This window comes from Camellia sinensis, chromosome 2, assembly GCF_055761805.1.
Source record: "Camellia sinensis isolate YWXY chromosome 2, ASM5576180v1, whole genome shotgun sequence".
Lineage (NCBI taxonomy): Eukaryota > Viridiplantae > Streptophyta > Magnoliopsida > Ericales > Theaceae > Camellia > Camellia sinensis.
Window position 1 is genome coordinate 47252492 of NC_138962.1, and position 22084 is coordinate 47274575.

General features: G+C 34.1%; 1 protein-coding gene across 5 annotated transcripts in view; it reads left to right on the forward strand.

Annotated features, from left to right (window-relative positions):
* HAF01 (HAC13 protein (HAC13)) overlaps window positions 1-22084 on the forward strand; it is a 33529-nt gene that overhangs the window by 657 nt on the left and 10788 nt on the right. Inside the window, exons 2-15 of one of the 5 annotated variants that reach the window (XM_028256718.2) lie at window positions 300-359; window positions 2817-2923; window positions 5596-5658; window positions 5828-5873; window positions 7358-7618; window positions 12221-12336; window positions 13406-13571; window positions 13882-14992; window positions 15841-16043; window positions 16442-16679; window positions 18127-18463; window positions 20115-20324; window positions 20462-20554; window positions 21627-21833. In XM_028256718.2, coding sequence (XP_028112519.2) covers window positions 314-359; window positions 2817-2923; window positions 5596-5658; window positions 5828-5873; window positions 7358-7618; window positions 12221-12336; window positions 13406-13571; window positions 13882-14992; window positions 15841-16043; window positions 16442-16679; window positions 18127-18463; window positions 20115-20324; window positions 20462-20554; window positions 21627-21833 — 3204 coding nt within the window. In that variant the 5' untranslated portion in view covers window positions 300-313. Of the gene's footprint in view, window positions 1-299; window positions 360-2798; window positions 2924-5595; window positions 5659-5827; window positions 5928-7357; window positions 7619-12220; window positions 12337-13405; window positions 13572-13881; window positions 14993-15840; window positions 16044-16441; window positions 16680-18126; window positions 18464-20114; window positions 20325-20461; window positions 20555-21626; window positions 21834-22084 lie in introns of all 5 variants that reach the window. The other 4 variants (XM_028256717.2, XM_082914278.1, XM_082914280.1 and 1 more) reach the window with 4 other exon arrangements.

Genomic DNA, 22084 nt, shown 5'->3' on the forward strand with positions numbered 1-22084 from the left:
CAAACAGGGACATACTATTTCTTTGGTCAGTCAATTGTTCTTTTTTTTTTGTTTGTATGTGCATGTATATTTAGGGAAATTCTATGTTATGACTTATTATGATGTTGGTTATGACATTATTTTAGTTATGATCCTAGAGTTCTTTGGTATACCTTATGTGTGATGTTTGGTTATATATATATATATTTAGTTATGACTCCCATAATGTTGAGGTGTGTACCATAGCATTTCCTGTATATTTATTGTCTATTTATGTACATAATTTTGTATGTGATATATTTACTTGTTGCATAATGCAGAGTTGTTGATATACATGGGGTATGAATCTGCTAGCACCTCCCAGGATGGTCGAGATGAAGGTAATTTAATATTTCAAGCTTGCAATTAAAATTCTTAATTTTTAGTAAAATGTTCCATGCATGAAGCATTGTGTGTCTAGCTGTTAAAGGCTTAAATCAATATGTTAAGCTGGTAGGATGACATTCTTTTGATAACTAAATACTGGGTCTGGAACTGTTTGAGTCTTTTGGGAAGTGGGTTAAAAGCCACTTCCCAACTTTTAATCCATTTTGGGTCACATCACCTCTCATATTTTTACACGTTTTTTAAAAAAAAGCCCAAAAGCCAGCTTTTAACCATCTTCCCAAAACAACATTCCATGAGGGAAGGGTATGGAAATCGCCAACACTACCAATATCCTATAATAGTTGAGTTGCACTGTTTTTTTTTTATTTTGTTTTTTTTGCAAGGGTTTGTGTTAGTGATGGAGTCTAGTAGGTCAATATGGAAGTGTCGACGTGTCTCATTTGTTGTGTTTTGAAGAGGAGGAATGTACAACTTTGTTGAGATGTCAGTTCAAGGATGTACTATGGCTCTTTAGATTATTTTTTTGATTGTATAAGTTTTTTTAGATTGCAGATGAATCAATTTTTGTTTCATGTTGTATAAGTCCCATGTATATGAGCACCTTCAGCTCTATAAGTGCTTTATTAGCTTTATAATGAAAGCTTAAGAAGCACGGACACGTGACACGACACAAATAGGACACGGATATGCTGACATGACAATTTTCAAAAAATGTAAGACACGACACGTGGGGGACACACATAGAATATAATTCTATATATTTATATGTTATATATATGAATATATCATTCTAAGATAATAAATAAATGCAATATAACATTAATTTTTATAAATTAACATTAATTTTCTTTTATTATCATATTCTAAGTTATTTTGTTCAAAATTATAAGGGGGACTTACGTGTAGATCTTAATACGTGGATTTATTGTCCAATAGGTCTTATGATAATTAATGGCCTTTTTCATCAAACATTATTAAAAAAACATTACTATTGTTAATTTTCAACGATAGTTTGAAAATTTTGTCACAAAAAAATGTCACTAATTATAAGTTTTAGTGATAATTTAAAAAATTCGTTACAAAAAAGTCATTAATTTTCAACTTTCAGCCACAGTTTAAAAAATTTGTTACAAAAAAAGGTCACTAATTGTAAATTTTAGCATCAATTTATAAAATCATGACAAAAAAGTCACTAATTATCAATTTTTAATGACATATAAAAAATGTCACGAAAAATGATTTTTAACAACGATTTTATTATGACTTATTTTCAAAAGAACTTGAGGGGAGTTAAGTCCAACTATGAGGACCTATTGGTAGTTTACTCATATTATTATTAGTTTTTTATGTGTTTAATCAGTGGACACACGTGTTCTCAAAGTGTCCAAAGAGTATTCGAGTCTAAATTATTTTAAAAAAAGGAAGACACGTTTGGATGAGTGTCGGACACATGTTGGGAAAGTGTCAGACACTGTTGAGGAAGTGTTCGACGAGTGTTGGTGTCTGACATGGACACAACACAACAAGGACATGGACACGCTACGCTTTTAGAAGTGTCCGTGCTTCTTAGAGGAAAATCACATTACATGTGCATATACTTCGTCATATAGTTATGATGACTCATCTTCTAACCCTCATCTTCTCTCACCTTGCTTCAATAGAACCTTTTTTTGTTTCCCATATTGCTTCTGTGAAACCTTCACGCGTCGTACCCTGGTCTTTAAATATAAATGAAATTTTTAATAAAATTATATAAATCTAAATTTTCTTTTCATTTTCAATTATATCTGTTCTTTTACGCTAAAGATTTCATATCCTGTCCATGTTTTACGTATACCCCGAAAAACACCATGATTTCTTGTTTTTTGGATCCTGACATTCAAGTTTTCATGCGTTGGGGAGTTTAAACCAAGTGTTTGAAATTATGAAATTCTAAATTACGACATGTGCAAAATGTCCTGGATGCAAGTCTTTGTGAAGCACATATGCAACCACTCATTAGGCCTCGTTTGGCAAGAGGCTATTTTAGCCAATTAGCCAAAAAGTTACTAAATTAGCCAAAAAGCCAACAACCCATACCAAAAAGTCAAAGATTCTCTTTTCTCTCTACTTTTTGCACATCTTTTCGTAATTAGCCAAAAAGTCATCCCAAACATACAAATTTTTTTTACCTACCTTTTTAGCCAAATAGCCAAAAAGTTACTAAATTGGCCTGTTCCCAAACGAGGCCTTAGTGTTCTTGTTGTTTAGCTTATGGGTTTTACTTGGTACGGTTTTTGTGTTTAATGTGTGAAAAGGCAATGCAATACTAACTCCTAAGTATTGTGAATTTCCTAGTATGGATGCATGTGTAAACATATCATGCCAACAATGCTTATTGTTTGAAATTATTGATTTGAGTATATAAATCTTTTTTACTACTTAAACTTCAGTGATATTTAACTTGCCAGATGATGAGGATGAGTATGAGGAGGCTAGCGGGGGTAACCGTCTTTTGGGATTCATGTTTGGGAATGTTGATGGCTCTGGTGATCTTGATGTCGATTACCTTGATGAGGTAGCATTCTTTTTAAAAATATATCATTTAAGATGCAAATACACAAATGTGTGCAGATTTATTTATGTGGATACATTGCTTACTATTATATATATACTTTTTTCTATAAAAAATTATAATTACATAAATTTGAACTTACCCACAGAAATGCATACATATGTTTGGTGGACAACTAATACATATATATATGCTTATATGCATGCATCTTCTATCTACATGATTCTGAAAGGATTTGTATGTTGCTATATATGTTTGTTGTAAACAGGAAAATTGTTAATTAAAATGGAGCAACAGCTACATTTGGATTCTCGATGGACATTTATTTGATCTGCTATTGAGTTTCTAGCCTCTCCCATTGAACTGGTTCTTTTGCATTTTTAATATACATAAAGCATCCACAAGTTGTGTCAATAAGTATGTTTGGATTCATGTGTATCCTCATAATATCCTTGTTCACTGCTAATGGCTTGTTGTTAACGTGAATTGGTACTCATATCACTGGAGGTTATGGCAGAAGTTCAGAAAGCACATTCTTTACAAGTGTTATATTAAAATTTTGGCATAGAATTTTGAGGTAATATTAAAAGTGACATTAAGGGACCTGATAGCATATGATTTTTTGCGCAAATGGTGAAAGATCATGTCTATATATTGGTCAACAACCAAAAAAGTTGGTAGCTTAGTGCTGTTGTACATTTTTACTGTTGAGCCATATGAAACTTGCTCCTATTTATGTAATAGCAAGCATTTTAAATATAAGGTAGTGTTTGGTTTTGTTTTAGAATCATGATTTGATAATGGAGTTGTATTTTGAGTTTGTGATTTGTTGAATCATGATTTGAGAAGAGAAAATTTATTTGGTTTTGAGTTTTGAAATGATTTTTGAAATGAGAAAAGTTGTTTGATTATGAGTTTTGAAAAGAGTTTTCAGAACTTAATTCAAAAACTTATAACTCATAACTAAATACACAACTTAAAACTCTATTGAAAATTCTATTTAAAGTTCATAACCAAACTCTTTTTAAAATTTAATCCAAAAAAATAATTATTTTTTTTATTTAAATATTAAAAATATATATATTATTTTTTGTTAAAAAAAATATTCAGCTAGTACTTTAAAATTACTTTGATTATATATTTGGTTGGAATTTTTGTTTTTAGTTGTTTTGTTTAAAAACGGTCTAAAAAAAAATAATTTATATATTTAAAAAATATCAAAAATAAATATAAATTTTTTGTTTTCAAATAACAGGTTGCAATTGCCAAAAAAAGAAAAAAAGAGGCACTGTTCTGGTCAACTGGCTTCCGGGCGGACGGCTGGCTAGACCCAATCTGCAAATTCAAAAACTCCACCTTGCCAAACATGCATTGGAATGTGTATTCAAATGTGGCGTTGGAATCAATTTTTGAAAACTTAAATCAAACATAGCATTCAAACATAAGGGTGGAATTATGATTTGAAACTTAAACCAAACAGAGTCTAATGGTTTGCATGAACACATTCTTTAATATGAAGAGAACTAGTTTTACGTCTTAGTCGATTTTACATCTTAGTTGTGTATTTGCCAAAAACAAAATGATCAAATGGTTCTCATGCACGTCAAACCTTTGAAGCTCTTCGGTGTAAGCACTTCCCCGTTCCTGCCATTGAATCTAGTTGCGTGGTCTCTCACAATTGTGCTTCAAAGAACCAAATGATCCAAAAATCCTTTCTCAAATGTATTTGTTGTGTACCTGGCTTCCTTATGAAGTACTCTGCTATTTGGATGCCTTGGCATGTTGGAGGGATTAAATTTTAAGTTTCATGGTTACTCCTTGGCATCCTGGCTAGTTAGGAATTGGAGGTATTTTTGAGTTGCTTCAGTGACTAGGTTACCATTCAGCTTGACTAGCATAATTGAGCCATCTCCAGTATCTATGAGATGTATTTGTTTTGGACACAGCTCAATACAAGTGCCTGTGCTACATAGTCTGTAAGGACAGAGTATCTTCCGATATCCTTCCATATTGTAGACTAAATATTATCATGATCAATTTTTGAATTGGGACCGATCCTCATGCATGCATGCATGCAATCGTCTTTAAATAATGTGCATTGCATACCCCAGGAGAATCGAACCTTAGACAAGTGGCTAGTGAGCTTTTGCCTTGGCCAACTGCCCATCATGTCTGTTTTAATTTGAACTTTACTTGTAATCTCCTTATTCTTTGTTTCCTTATGTCAAATGTGCACCCGCTGGCCATGCTCTTCAAAACAAGAAGTAATTAATTTGCTTCAAGTTCCATGCGTTTTAATTTATCAGTAGCTTTAAACACTTCAGTTGTACTATGGGCTCTGGTAGTTCAAAAAATTCATTATTCAGTATGGAATAGAAACAAACCTGATGTGTTCATTGACAGCTGTTTTCTGGTGCTATTACTTCTAAAACTGTGGTGCAATATTTGTGACATGATTACTAAATGGGGGCCCCTCCATAGTTCATGGAACATGTTTTTTTGGCTTTCACGCTTCGATCAAGATACATCAAGTTGATTTTTCTTTTTTCCAACTTCCTTGTTTCATATATCTTCTGTATTTTCATATTTTCTTTGGGGGAGGTGACAGATTACATGTTCTATTTATTCTGCTAATCATTCAGCATTTATACTAAAGGTATAATTGTGTTTCTCAGGATGCGAAGGAACATCTTGCTGCGTTGGCTGACAAGCTTGGGCCATCCCTGACAGATATAGATGTATGGAGACTGCATTATGTATTGTTCTGTGGTTTTGATAGTCATTTAGGAGAGTGTTAAGATTCAAGTGGCCAGTAGAATACACCCACCCCCTTTTGGTTCAGGAGGAGTGTAAGTTAAGCATGTGTTTCTTCAAATTGTGATACTAATTATTTTGTTTGATTTTCAGTTGTCAGGGAAATCACCACACCCCCCTGCTGACGCTGCTGAACAAGGTGATGTTGCGTGCCAGGAAAATCTAATCTCGTGCAGTTTTTTATGTTAAATTGGTATCTTTGTTTCTTCAATAGATAACTGATGACTTCATTTTTGTTGAAATATTATTCTTTTACTACAATTTGTTAGCAGTATTGTATTTACATTGCAAGTAGTTCCTGAAAACTTGTACAAACAGTTCCTGGAAAAAATTATAGTATTTGCTTCAATTATTCATTTCTAAAGGATATGGCCCAATACTAACCATTCATATTGGGTTATCCATGCTTTGTCATGGCTTCCTATGTGATGGGCATGAAATTTAATTCAGTGGAAAAGGCAAAATCTATAGAGAAAAAAACTTTTCTCTGCTTAAAATTAGTGTCTTGATTTTGCATGTGTGATGCTTGGGGATGGTTGTAATGAGAGAGGGATGACATAGAATATGAGAAACAAAGATTGATGAGTAATGAGAGCTTAAACAAATCAAGATGAAAGATAGAGGTAAAAAAGTAAGATATATACGTATATATATATGACTGGTTTGATGTTTTGCTCTTACTATATTTAGCAAATTAAATTATATGTAGACATAGATATATACATATAAATGTTATTTAATTAATATAATCGGGGTGAGGTGGGAAAAACGGGGTGGGGTAACCAAATACCGTCGCCACTCTATTTTCTTACCAGGGGCGGAGAAAATCTGCGTGATATGGGGTCAAGGCGGGGAAAATTGCCATCTCTAATGATAAATGTAAATTGAGTGGAAAATCTCTTGTTGGTGTCTCATATCCAATTTTCATTTTCAAGATTCTTTTGAGAAGCAGCTTGGGAAGATTAAAATTGGCTGATCATCATCATCATCATCTATGACCTTGCCAAAAAAAAAAACCTGATGCTATTATTATGAAGTGTGGACCCTTTTTAACAGGAATTTTTTGTATGCATGCAAGCATTAGGGTTCACAAATCATATCTGGTCATGCATCTTCTAAACTGTTGCATATATGAGCAGTAAGGGCAAATATGCTAAATGACGCGAAGCTAATAAAGTAAGAATACAATGGTCAAACAATATTGAGATATTAACAGTAGAATTGTTGCATTGAGACTGATATGCTTTAAACTGCAAATAAGCCTAAAGTCTGGTGGTCTTTATTATGTTGTTTTAGCAGGAAGAAGCATTTGGGCACAAGTAGTCCCTGTGAGGTGTCTGCCTTGAGATTTTTTTGCCTGTTTTCTTTCTCTTATTGGACACCAGTTATTGGGATCTTAGATAAGGTTTTGTAAATCCAAAATTATCTGTATGTGACATTGATGTTTAAGTTATTTGCCTATAGATTAGGGTTCAATGGTGGTATTCTTTAATCAGAACCTGACAGTGTTCAAATAACTGGCTTTTTATGAAACAAATTTTCAGTTGCCTCACAATTATACTGATGACCTTTTTCCACTGATATCTTCTGACTAAGCGGGGGCTGTTTTTTTACTGCCACTAGATTATGATGAGAAGGCCGAAGATGCTGTTGATTATGAAGACATTGATGAACAGTATGAGGGACCAGAGATTCATGCTACTTCTGAAGAGGACTATTTGTTGCCCAAAAAGGACTATTTTTCTACAGAAGTTTCAGTGGCTACTTTGGAGCAAAAAACTTCTGTGTTTGATGATGAAAATTACGATGATGAGGAAGAAGAATTTGAGAAAGAACCTGAGTTGGTGGATACCAACACTGAAGTTCAAAATATTCCCTCATCAGGTTTACTATATGATCCACACACGTTTGTTAGGCTGGAATTTATTAGTTGAAATTATTCTGGAATATATGTTTCATCATTTTGTTTAATGAGATTTGGGTAGTCATAGCCCTATTTGTTGTTTATACATATTACGCAAATCCTATAAAATTTTAATTATGTATGCTTGATTGTTAATTTGTACACTAATCTAATTGCACAAAAGCCCACCCCTAATATTGTAAGATGTAGAAATTGGGTTCTTGAAATGAGGCTTTATGTTACTTGGTTGTTTAAAACAACAAAGGGTGGCAAATTGCAAGTTACATATATTAAATGTGATCTTCATTACAATCCTGCATGGTCAACTTTGTATAAGATATATTTTTTGTCGATAACTGATGAACTTTTTTGTTTTGGGACTACTATGGTAGAATATTTGTGTGGTATTTTCTCAGATTTTGCGCATGTGATACATGTTCCTTCTACTTCTCCAAGCAAAGCTTTTCGCATCACAATGCCTATTGTCTTGGATTGACCTTTTAAATGATCTTCTTTTGATATCCTTATTGATTCCTTCTTTTGTACATACTTTCTGATTGATGCTAATCAATTCTAGTTTACAGTTTGCTATTGTTTTTGCATGATTCTATTTTTAGACTTAATGTGAAATTATTTTTCTTTAATTGGCTTTTCAAGGGATAAACAATCTTTTTCCCTGTTCTCTCTCTCCCTTTTTTTTTTCTTTTTTTATTATTTAATTTTTTTTTTTTTTTGTCTTCTCCCCCTCTTGTACTTTGTATGCAGTTGGACCAACTTTTGATGGCTGTATATATATTTCAGCACAGTCCTTATGGTGCTATCTTTGCATTGCTATTTCAATTGTGTTTTCATCTATGAACCACGGGTACTCCAAAAATAGTGCCGTACGAGTACCGGGTACTTAATGGGTGCGGGTACGCGTACCGGTATGGCGGTACGCGTACCGGGTACGGCAAAAGGGGGTCCGGTATGTTTGGTTCATTTGGGTACGGCGTGGGTACGCATGGGTACACGTACCGGGTACGGCAAAAGGGGTCCGGTACGTTTGGTTCATTCGGGTACGGCGTGGGTACGCCATGGGTACGCCGGGGCCTTTTTTTATTTTTTATTTTGTTGCCCTTGTAGATCAGCAATTTTTTTATTTTTATTTATTTTTTGTGCCCTTGCAGATCAGCAATTTTGATGTTTCTCTGCTGTCCTGTGTGTCTGTATGAATTGTATAAGCATATCAGCAAATGATTTTTGATGTTTTAAAAAGCAATTTGAACAAAAAAAATAACAAGGCCTATAAAGGGCAGCTCTGCGTATGACTATGCATTGTATGCTTTTGCTTCAGATCCTCTTAGAATTTCTTTATAAAATCTTTAATCATAACAAAATTTTAAAGTTATGCACAAAACATTAAAAATTGATATGGTATTAGTTGATTAGTAGTGGTTGGGAATGATACAATTTTATGTATTGGTCTCCTGATATTTCTTTGGGCCCTATAAAAATAGCAAATTGATGAGCAAAAAGAAAGATTTTAAAAATAAATTATGATCACAAATTCACAGTGTATAACATGTCAAAGTGAGAGATTTCACAAATATTATTTTTAACGCTTATGGTTTTAAATTATAGGAAAATGAGTAGTTCTCTTTTTAGTTTTGATATTCAATTTTAATTTGTCGGTTGGATCCTTTAACCATAATTATATAATATATATATATCGGCGTACCGTAGCCGTACCCGTATCATACTTTTTTTGAGTTTTGCCGAATCGGCGTACCCGCACTTGTACCCGCACCCGTGCTTGCTTGGTTTTCATGCTATTTGGAATGCAGCAGATAACTTTAATTCATCAAAGAAACTCAAACACCTTCATATACTTGTTTCCTCTGAATTTCACTCTTAAGTTATGTTTAGGAGACCACAACATTGTAATCAAACACAAGCCAATAATTTTCTATTCCTCAAATTTCGGCAACAATATTTGTGAAGATCCTGGATTTTGGTCCATTTTTCAGCAGTAAATGGACTATTCCCTGTATTTTTTTTTTTTTTAATGTTAGAGTTGGGTTGGGACTAGCATTAGGTTGCCAATTTCATGTCTTTGTAATGTGAAACCTTGTGTAGAACCTTAAGCGCATGGACACGCTAGAAACCTTGGAAGCTTCAAAGAAATGATATGGGAGAATTTCATTGGTATGGAGAAAGCTTTGGACAAGGATTGGACCAAGGAGACTCTGAAAAACGGACTTAGCGATTCATTTGGTCAACTCGGGATGTTAAGTCAACTGGTGACTAAATATATGGGTTGGTTGACCAGATAGGTTTTGGTTGCATGCCAAACTCACACGTGGGCTGGCCAAAACTAATTGGTGTGTTGACCTTACTGGATATCCAAAGGGAGGAATTTTTGCAATGATGCATGGGCTGGCCAAGACTTAACATTGGATGGACCCAAAATGAGATTCCAAAATATTAGTCTGACATGTGGGGTGACCAAAATTTTGTATGGGCTGGCCAACTGTGCGGTTTGAAAACTAATACTAATCATTATTATAGCTGTTGAGACTTTTTCTATATGAACCCCAACACTCCTTATTGGGATTTCTTGACAAGGGGAAGGCACCAAGTGAGTTTCCACTTCTCTTATGTCTTCACGTGCTTATAAGGAGTGTTAATCCAAGATTGGACAGTGAGAATAGCCTTCTACCTTCAACCAAATGTGTTTCAGGGGTTTACTCCTAGGAGTCTTTGAAATTCTTTTCACTTGTGGAAGGTAAATCCTCATTCCCTTAGTGTAGCTTGTACACTACTGTATCACACAGAGCCACTAGTCTCACAAAGAGAAGTTTAAGTGTATCGAATCCCCTTGAAGTCTATATTTCTAGATTTTGTAAATCCAGTGAAGTTGTTTGGTTGCGATTGGAGGTTGCGGTTTTGGGTGAGCCTAAACCCAATGTTTGTAGTTTGTACACTATTTATTGTATCACACACAGCATGCTATTCTCACATAGAGATATTTAAGGGTATTGGATCCCCTTGAAGTCTATATTTCTAGATTTTGTAAATCTAGTGAAGTGTTAGGTTGTGATTGGAGGTTGTGGTTTTGGGTGAGCCTAACCGTTGTTTGTTTTATGTAGAAGAGGTTTAGGGTGGATCCTAGTGAAAACCCTAAGAAGTGTTTGTAATGGTTTTGGGTGACTGCAAAGGAAACCCGTTGTGATTACTGGATTAATGCCGGTAGGGGATACTGAGAGTGGATGTAGACAAGTTGTGGTTTGCGGAACTACTATAAATTCCTTGTATTCATATCTTTACATTTATGCTTATCTTTTGTCTGTATGATGAGATTATGATGATTAATGTTTAATATGTGTTGAATGCTATGCACACTCACAAGTTGTACTCTTATGTTAAAAGTTGAACTCATTGATTGAGTATACACATTGAATATTGAATACATTATCTAAAATTATGAAGTTAAATATTGTACAAAATTGTTTATGACACAAAAGGAACTGTATGAAGTACGATTAAAAGATTAGAAGTTGAATTAATAAAGCAACACAAGTGTCCACTTACTAGTCTTGGTTGACCATAAGAAGTTCTGGTCAACTAGGACTGTCAACCAGCCCTCAATCTGGTTGACTAGAGTAAAACTTAAACCATGTATCTGCATTTGTGAGAGCCAAACATTTTAATTCTAATAGGAAGCAAAAATTAAAATTAATTGAAATTTGAGATGTCCTTTCCAACCCCCCAGGACACTTCCATTGTACTTTTTTGTGTGATATCTGTATGTGAGGTTTGTATGAACATGTATAGCTCTTCAGATTCCTTCATTTATCAAAAAAGGTTGGTTGGAACAGGATTGTTTTGGCCGGTTGTTTAGGGTGTTCTGAATTCTATACCATCTTGGCCAACTTTTTTGTGTTCTTTGAGATTGGATCTTTGAAAGAATATTTTGAACCTGATTGATGGATTCGGCTTGGATATGATAACAGGAAAGAAACTGTGTTGTTCAAAGGGTCATGGAATTTTTTTTTTAAAAACACTCAGGGATCCTTGTTAGGAAGAGGATAATCCTTTAGAATCTAATTTATTGTCTAGGGTCCAAATGCTTTCTCTAGCAGAGTTTAACGCCATACCCTCTATGGCATGTGTGAGAGTCATGCAGGTGTTTTAGAAATGGAGGTTGCGGTTCCTATTTCAAATTTTATATTTGGTAATATTGTTGAAGAGTTGAGGCTGGTCTGCCTCACTTAGCATTCTGTAAAGTATAAGTTAAATGCATCATTGTATCTTCAGTTCTATCCCTTGTTCTATATTCTTTGCATCCCATTGGGTGAAAATCCCACCTAATTTGAGTCAGTTTCTGAAAAATTAGCATGAAACATTGTAGTTTTGAGTCTCCACTTTATTAAATTACTATCTTGGTTAAGGTTTTTTATTTATTTTTTGTTATTATTATTATTTTTTAGCTCTTATTTTCTTTCAAGTTCTCCTTGGCATTGGAACATTCATGAAAACAGAATAACTTATTCCTGGTTTATCTTGTTGACATTTAATGAGTTTATTTACTCCTTTTTCAGGTGAGCCAGGTGATACTCTCACAACACTTTCTGAAGGTGAGAAATATCCTGTGGATGATCTAGAGACTGGCTCTTTTGAAACAGAAAAGTTGCCAGTTGATTTGTCAGATCAGGAGGTCTGCATCAAGCCACTTTCTTTTTCATTATATCTTTTCTTTTTTTATGTTTATTTTTTACTTCATAATTTTTTTTAGCTGTTAGGACTTTTTTTATCCTCTTCTTTTCCTTCATTTTTTTTGTGATTTGTGAGCACTTCCAATTCGGTATTTTTATGCTTTGGTGTTAGCATCACTAAATTAACTATTTTTATAAATTAAAATCTGGATATGGAAATAGTTAGATAATCAAAATGTATATGTTTTGGATCTCAGTTTACGTGTATACTTTTAATAGAATTTCTAAATATTAGGTGGTACAATACGTTATCAGAAACTCAAGGAAAATTACTTTTAGTTAAAAGGCATTGTGTTGATAGGAAACCATCCGATTTTCTTTATTATTATTTTTATTTTTAATTAAAAAAATTTCCATGGTGCAGTCCTTTGCTGTGTTGAACTGACTGGTAGTTTTTGCTTTAATTTTAAGTAGAATCCTTGAATCTTCTGGAGCATTATCATATGTCGTTGGATTAGTTTTAAGAAGAAATATATAAAAGGGTGTAGTGTATGCATGTTCTTGTTTATATGATGTAAACATTGGTATAATGTTTTTGAGCTCATAAACTAGGATTTATTTTCGTTCCTTGTCATATTTGTAATTTTCTTGTGTTAATCAACCATTTTGTTTTTGGTCATGAAATCCCTTCTTGCATTGTGCATGAAAGGTAACACATTGTATTTTTCTCCTTTCAATTTTCTTTTTGGTTGGGATGGGGTTTTGAAGGCTCACCATAATTAATGTGTTTGGTTCTTCAACTTTGACCTTTATTCATCACTTTAAGATGACAGGCCATAGTAGAACATTAACAGTGCTGATATCTCTCTATGTTTGAAACCTTGAAAGCAAAAAATCCCCTCAAATTATTGTAATATTTTATGTGTTATGTTGGATTATCAACATATTTATTTATTTTTCCATCATGCAAACTTCATGTGATTTATTTCCTATTGCCTTGCAGTTTATCCCATTTTCCCTATTAGTTATTAGTTATTATTGTTATTATTTTTGTTGTACTTGTTGCTTTAGGAGGAACCTGAAGATCTAGAGGAGCTGTTTGATGATAAAAGTTCTACGCCACTACCTATTTTATGTGTAGAAGATGGGACAGTCATCTTACGCTTCTCTGAAATTTTTGGTAATTATAAACCACGGGAGAAAGAGAAGAAGGACAGGAAGTATACAATTCCTAAAGGTATGTAGTTGCAGTTGTGTAAGGAATATTCTTTCAGACTTGATGTTTCTGCCTTCTCGAGCAATGCCATTATGGAACTTTTTGACAGTGATTTGTGCAATGACTTGGTTTAATCCTTTACGGAACTTTACATAGGCAAACTACTAACCTCCTTGGCTTGGTGTAACTTCTTATTTGCATTTGTTAAACTTGGTTTTGTTTCATGATTAGATAAATGAAAAACATTTTTTTTGTTGATCCTTGTTTTATTTTTGCATAAGCATAATTCTGTTTTTAAATGTCCCTGTAATTTTTGGCTTCATTCTTCCAGAGAAATATGAGTCGTTGGATACTTCTCATATTGTTGAAGAGGATGAAGAGGGATTCCTAAAGGGCACTTGCCAAGGTGTTTCTTTTACGAAGCATGCACATGCTGTTCAAGACAATATTTTGGGAACAATGGATGATGAATTTGAATCAGCAAAATTTGGGTTTATTCAAGGGACTCCCATGATGGCTTCTCAAGTTGATGAGCAAAGGCTGGACTCTTATCTTAGTGCTGAACCAATGAAAGAGGATACAACATTAGATCTGTCTGCTGAATGGAGCTCAACTTTGTCCCCTAAATTTTATCCTCTTGATCAACAAGATTGGGAAGAAAAAATCATTTGGGACAATTCTCCTGCACAGAGTTACAACGCTGCAGGGAGTTGTGAGACCTCTGGATCTGACTCTGAAGATTTGTTTGGCATACAAACAGAACTGGAATCTAGACCACATAATACTCAGCCAGAACTGCAGATGGAATCTGATGAGAGAGATTGTGGTTTTTTTCTGCATAGCTGCCCTGTTTCAGTGGAGCCCTTTGGCTCAAATGAAATTTTGGGTCTGACAAACCAATCCTACTCAGAAAGCAGATGTCATCCCCAACTTTTGAGGTTGGAGTCGCGGTTAGAACATCCAAACAATTCAGATGGTAGAAAGGGTGATATCACTGAAGAGATCCACCACAGTGATGCCATAAAGCGTTTTAGCAAACTCACATTGCAAAACAGAGACATAGTGGAAGGATCGTGGTTGGACAGAATAATTTGGGAGCCACACCAATCAATTGCAAAACCAAAGCTAATCCTTGATCTTCAAGATGAACAGATGCTGTTTGAAATTTTAGATAACAAGGATGGCAAACACCTTCGGCTTCATGCTGGGGCTATGTTCATAACTCGTTCTGTGAAGTCCAGTGGTGGGGATTCTTTGGAGCTTCATGGCCATGGAGGTCCATCTGGTGCCCGATTCAACATTGCTAATGACAAATTCTATTCAAGCAGAAAAATTTCTCAGCAACTGAAATCACACTCTAAAAAGCGTGCTGCTCATGGTGTCAAAGTCTTGCATTCAATATCTGCACTCAAGCTGCAGACAACGAAACCAAAGTTAAGCAAGTAAGATTACATACCTTATCTCACCATAGTTCCTTCATGTTGTTGCCATTTTTCTTATTGGTTGGGAGAAGTCAACATAATTTGGGTCCTTTCTATTCTGATATATATCATATATCTTACCATGTCTTGTTCCAAGGAGCATTTCGAACAACTTCAGTATATATTTCAAATTGTGTTAAATTGCTTGTATAATGGAGTCAGATATGGAACCAACTTTTATTTTCTTTCAATTGAGAGAATAGTAAAATAGTAAATGCTATGATTGTGATTTTAGAGAAAACTTCTATAGTAAAGTAACTAGTTGCTAGTTGTTTATATTATAATATTTTGGATTAGCAATTAGAATTATGCCATTTTTTTGTAAGTCTTATTTATTTTTATTTTGCTTTCTTCACCCTCTTACATGGCTTCCACGGTTTGATGTTCATGGCATGTAATCACTTCTGTAGGCATGTGAAATTTCGAAGTTTGTCCATTTGGCTTTCCATATTCTATTAATTTTTCTTTCATCATTTCTTATTTTTGAACTTGTATGGTTGTAAATCTGTATATTATTTTGGTCAGTCAAAAAACTGGAAAGTTGTTGGGACTTATGCCATACTAAAAATATTGCCTACATACTTAAATATTGTCATTTATTGTTACTTCTGTATGCAATTGTTGTTCTAAATATCATGCAGAATGACTGTGCTTCATGCGTGATTTGGAATCCTCTTATGGGTTTATGTGTTCTCTTTCTTATGTTTGTGTATGGCTATTTGTGGTGTAATTTACATTACTCTTATCTTACTTCCAAGACATGCTCCATTTTCTGTATTGGCTGTGGACTCTTACCTATTTTTTTGCAGTAAAGATATTGCGAACTTTCATCGGCCAAAAGCTTTATGGTACCCACATGATAATGAGGTGGTACTTAAAGAACAAGGGAAGCTACCTACTCAAGGGCCTATGAAAATTATATTGAAGAGCTTGGGGGGTAAAGGAAGTAAACTTCATGTGGATGCCGAGGAGACCATTTCTTCTGTCAAAGCAAAAGCTTCAAAAAAGCTAGGTTGCTTATTTATCTTAAACATGTGCTTTTTGCTTGAATTCTTATTGTTGGCTTAGTGTCTTGAATACTTTTTCACATTTCTTTGTTATTCTTATTCATTATTCTTAGGCCTCGTTTGGCAAGTGAATTTTTTAGCCAAAAAGTCAAAAAGTCACTAAAAAAATCAAAAAATCAAAAAACCATCAACTCATTTCAAAAAGTCAAAAATTCCCTTTTCCCTGTACTTTTTGCACATCTTTTCGTAAAAAGTCAAAAAGTCATTCCAAACATACTAATTTTTTTGCATCACATTTTAACTAAAAAGTCAAAAAGTTACTAAAAAAGTCTGTTCCCAAACAAGGCCTTAATTTCTCTTTTGGGGAAAACTCAGACCCCCTTTGTTGCTTTTGTTTTTGTAGATTTTAAACCGTTGGAACCAGTGAAAATATTTTATTCTGGACGAGAGCTTGAAGTTCATAAATCCCTTGCTGCACAAAATGTTCGACCAAACTCCTTGCTTCATCTTGTTCGTGCAAAAATAAATTTGTTGCCAAGAGCACAAAAGGTTCCTGGTGAGAATAAGTCTTTGCGACCCCCTGGGGCATTTAAGAAGAAATCTGATCTTTCTGTGAGAGATGGCCATGTCTTCCTGATGGAGTAAGTTACTTGAAAGTCTAGATCATGATCTTTATCTGTAATTGGAGTTTCCTTGGATTATAGTAAAATGGCTAGTAAGGTAGCGTTTGGTAGAGTTTTAGGATTATGATTTGAGAATAGAGTTGTATTTTGAGTTTGTGAGTTTTGAAATTCTGATTTGAGTGTGGAAAATTTGTTTAGTTATGAGTTTTGAATTGAGTTTGAAATTTTTGATGTGACCTGATATTTGATTCAAAACTTACAACTCATAACCAAACACACAACCCAAAATTCTATTCAAAGCTCAAAAAAATTTTAAAAAATTCTGAAAATATTTTTTATTTAAAATATAAAAATAACAGGTGCCAAAAAAAATAAAATAAAAAAAAACACATGAACACTGTTCTGATCAACTGGCTGGACGTCCGAAAGGATGACCGGGTAGACATGTTTTCAAAAGTGGGTGTGGAATTAATTTTTTAAACTCTAACCAAACACCACACTCAAACCATGGGGTGGAATTGAGTTTTGAAGGCCTTACCAAACACAGCCTGTGCTTCTCTTAATCTTAGCAGTAGTGCTCAAACTTTTGTTGATTTGATTTCAGGTAGTTGATTTGCTTCTCATCTTGATCTGTTGAACTTTTTTTCTTGAACTAAAATTCTTTTAACTTATTTTGTGTAATAGAACTAGTTTCAGTTTTTTTTTTTAAAGGTAAAGAGGAAAAACCTATATTCTGGAAGTATATAGAGGTGATCAAAGCTCACATAGACAGCTTCTACAAAAGAGAGATTCCTCCCATAAAATTAATAAAAGCAAAGGATGAATCACAAAATTTTCCTTTCTAGCCAAAATTGGAAGCTATGTAAAAGAGCATATTTGTGTCTCCATAAATCAGCTTTTTCAAAAGTTCTCCGTTCTCCTATTTCTTTCCTTCCAAATAGTCCACATTACACATAATGAGTCCACCTTCCATGCCTTTTTACTTGTAGATTGCTTAAAAATAAATTATTTGTAGAATTTAATTTTTGAAACAACCTATATATAATTTCTTCCATTGATAAAACAGGACATTTTCATTCCTTTACATAATTCCATTTTTGATTCAATGCAAGCCATGTTGGTTGTATCTATTCTATTTTTATTCATTTGCTATCTCTTTTACTTATTTCTGTCTTACTTCCTGTAATTGTTTCATGACATGATGATAAGATTAAGCCTCTATCCTATGTAGCGGTGCACTTGTATCTCTCCTGTAAGGTAATTACTGGATTTTGTGCCACTGATGCTTTTGCATGTCTTTGCGTTACATGGACCTTGTTCAATTTGATGGGCTGTATTGAACAAAATACACTTAAAAGACTGTTGGGCTTAGTTTGGTTTGGTTTGTGATTTGTTTTCAAGTTAAGTATTTTCCTTTTGGAATTGAATTTTTCAGCAATTCTCACTTCTATTGTTTTATTTGTAGGTACTGCGAAGAAAGGCCTCTACTTCTTGGGAATGCTGGTATGGGTGCTAGACTATGCACTTATTATCAGAAATCTACCCCAGGCGATCAAACTGGGAACTTGTTGCGTAATGGAAACAACAGTTTGGGGAGTGTCCTCATACTTGATCCAGCTGATAAATCTCCTTTCCTTGGAGATATAAAAGCTGGCTGCAGCCAATCATGTCTTGAAACTAACATGTATAGGGCTCCTATATTTCCTCATAAGGTGTCATCAACTGACTATTTGTTGGTTCGTTCTACAAAGGGAAAGCTTTCAATAAGACGGATTGACAGGCTTGATGTTGTTGGACAACAGGTAACATTGGTATTTTTTTGGGGCTTAATTTACTGAAACCTAACTATTTAAAGAATGCTTTTTGATGATTTTCTTATTACTCATCCAATCATTGCCGATGATGCAATTTTTTGCTTACGTTGATCCTGCCTGTTTGTTTAGATCTTCATCTTCTTGACCTGGGAATAATGACGTGTTATTATTTTTGTTTTGTTTTATGTGCACACTAGTTTTTCTCTCCTTGTACTATATCTGCATGTGAATGCAGTATCAGGTGCAGGGGACTTCTTGAGTTATTATGTCTAGGCATTTGGTGTCCTTTGAATGGAAGGCTCTAGGCAGTTATTGTGTGATTAAAGTGTGTTCTGTATATGAACAGACATTTATATGGTGTCCCTGATATGGATTGATGTTATGTATTCATTAGTATAAGATGTGGAAATTAGTTTTTTGTTTTTTTGGGATAAGTATTGTATTACAGAAGGCACTAATGACAGGTGCAGCTCATGTACAAAATATGGACAATTACCGTATCACCCATCTATCAAAATTTACTCAAAAGACTTCAAAATCAAAAAATTGGTTTAAGGATGCATCATAGTGCCTGAGAACCAACTATTTTGAAGAAACAAAATTCTACTTTTCATTCTAAAGGCTCTTTCTTTTTGTCGAAAGTCCTATTTTGTTCTCCCCATAAGATCCACATCAAAGCCAAAGGCATCAGAAACCAAATCTGCCTCCACTTCTCCACTCTAGCCCCCTCCAAGTGTGAAGGGGATCCTCCACCTTCCAGGAGAAAATGCTTTAAACTGGTTCCAATGATTCATTCATTTTCTGCCTAAATCTTGCCCCCGTAGAGAGTTGCCTTTGTGTATTAGAAGGAGCATCGTCATAAGTGACGAAGGCTCAAGTAAAATGAAAATGTACCTGTCTGTGGTCGAACGGAAACCTTTCTGCATATGGACATAGACACATGCAACACACCCATTGTTTGTGCTTGGGCTTCTTGATCTTGCTCATTATGGTGGCGGTCATGTATGCTCCTAGGATGTGTGAGTGATTGAGGACCTCCGATATGAGTGGTAGCTGCTGCAGAAGTTTGAACAAGTACATTATAGACATCAGATGCTTCTAAGACTCGGACACGCTTCAGACACCTGGGAGACACACATGTCCATCGCTTAAACACATGTGATACATATTACAAGTTTGAACCAAATAACTTAGGACACTTTGATTAAAAATGTAGATTCATATCTATTAGTCCTTCCACCTTTGAATTTTAGAAAATAGTGTTGTGTTGTATTTTTTTTTATTGTCTTGATGATGTATTCACATATATATATATATATATATTTATGTAAAGTATGCCCAGTTTAGTCCTCATTGGATGGTGGTATAGATGGGGTAGATTGGATACAGGTGCAACCTTTGGCATAAGGTGACTATAATTAATATATAAAATTAGTCTATTTTACATTTTTTAAAAATTGTCGTGTTAGCATGTTTTTATCATGCCCCCTTTTGTTTCCATTTTAATTTTAAGTTCAATCTTTTTACTTTTGCTATCTCTTATTGGTTTTGTCATGTATAATTCCAAAAAATGCCAGCTATAGTAAAGCTTTGATTTTGCTAAATCTGTCTGATCTGTTTTGGCTTGTTTCTTTTATAGGAGCCTCACATGGAAGTAATGGCTCCAGGGACAAAAGGTGTCCAGACATACATTATGAATAGGCTTTTGGTCTATATGTATCGTGAGTTTCGCGCCATTGACAAGCGTGACTCACTTCCAAGCATCCGTGCGGATGAGTTATCTGCACAGTTTCCTACCTTGTCTGAACCTTTCCTTCGGAAAAGGTTGAAGCATTGTGCTGATTTGCAGGTATTCATGGTTATCAATTTTGAAAATAAAGAGTTATTTTAATGTGGTAGCGCAAATGTTTGCCACTAGCTTTGTCATGAGGAATGTTTGTGTTCTCCAATAATCTGGATGATTATTGTGTATATGCAACCTACCAGAGAGGATCAAGTGGACAGCTGTATTGGATCATGAGACGTAATTTCCGCATTCCATTGGAGGAGGAACTGAGAAGGATGGTGACGCCAGAGAATGTGAGTTCTACTATACAATCTTTGCCTTTGTTTTTTGTTATAAATACCATCACTTTGCTTGGTTTGGGTTTTCTAAAAACACTTTTCAGAAAATTCTACTTTCTTATTTTCCGTATTTTTTTTGTTTTTACTGAATTTTTAAAATATTTTAAGCAATTTTTTTTAATTTTTAGACACACCTAGCATAAATACACTTAAAAAGTATAATTTTCGTGAAAAAAATCTTTAAAAAATTCACTAAATACCAAAAATACAAAAAAAAATACGAAAATTCAGTATATGGTTTGTATTTTTGTGTATTTATTAATTTTTTGAAATATTTTTTCACAAATATTTTACTTTTTAGATACATCTAAGTTAGGTGCATCTAAAAAAGTAAAAAAATGCTTAAAATTTAAAAAATATTTATTAAAAACAAAAAAAACAAAAAATAAAAAACTTAGTTTTCAAAAAATTGAAACCAAACACACTGTATAGTTTGTGGAACACTTTATAACTATCTTACTAATTCAAATGCCTTCGTGATCAAAGAATTTAAGTCCTTTATGAGACTTAAGTATCATATCTCCGAATAATGAGTTTATTTTGTGAGCTGGACAGTCATTCCATTGTGGCTGCCTTTCCTAAACTAGTATGAAGAACAGAGTTAGGAAAGATGGAGCTGAGACTTATTTTTCATTTCTTACAAAATGCCAATTTTTAATGGAAGGATTTTCCTCATCAAAGAGGGAGCTGGAGATGTGTTGATTTAATGTATCAGTCATCTGTGAATTCTTATGTTACTTAATGAAGCATTCCTCAAGTGACTTATATTTACAACAAGTGCATTTATCAGTTTATTATTATTAACAATGATAAATATGAAAAGATGCATTAGCCCTATAGAGCGAGATAGTTTTTAAAATTTGTTGCCTTGTATCAGTATTCTCTTTTTTCTTACATCTTGTCATATGCATATTCAAATGTTTGTCCCCGTCATACTATCCGCTTTAATTTTCTTTTATCTGTAATTTCCAATTGGCAACCATTTGAAAGGGAAGCATATCCTCCAATTTATTTTTCTTTTGCTTAGGTCTGTGCCTATGAAAGCATGCTAGCTGGACTGTACAAGCTCAAACGGTTAGGAATTACAAGGCTGACTAATTCCAATGGCCTCTCGTCTGCAATGAATCAACTCCCTGATGAAGCTATTGCTTTAGCTGCTGCATCACACATCGAGAGGGAACTGCAAATAACTCCATGGAGCTTGAGTAGTAACTTTGTTGCCTGTACTAGTCAGGTTAACTATTTCACTCTTATTCCATGTATTCTTAGCACTTCTGCTGCTGATGTGGTGATTGTGCAAATACTTGTATGGGCTTCAGAATTGTGTGGTATTGTTGTTGTGGGAGTTTATTACTGCAGAACTGCCTCTTGTTCAAGTTGCCTAGGTGCTTAAGTTATGGGTAGTCACAAGCTTTGACAACACTAGCTTCAACATTAATCTTGAATTTGGAATCAAACCTTTAGCTGTTCTCATCCTTTTTCTTA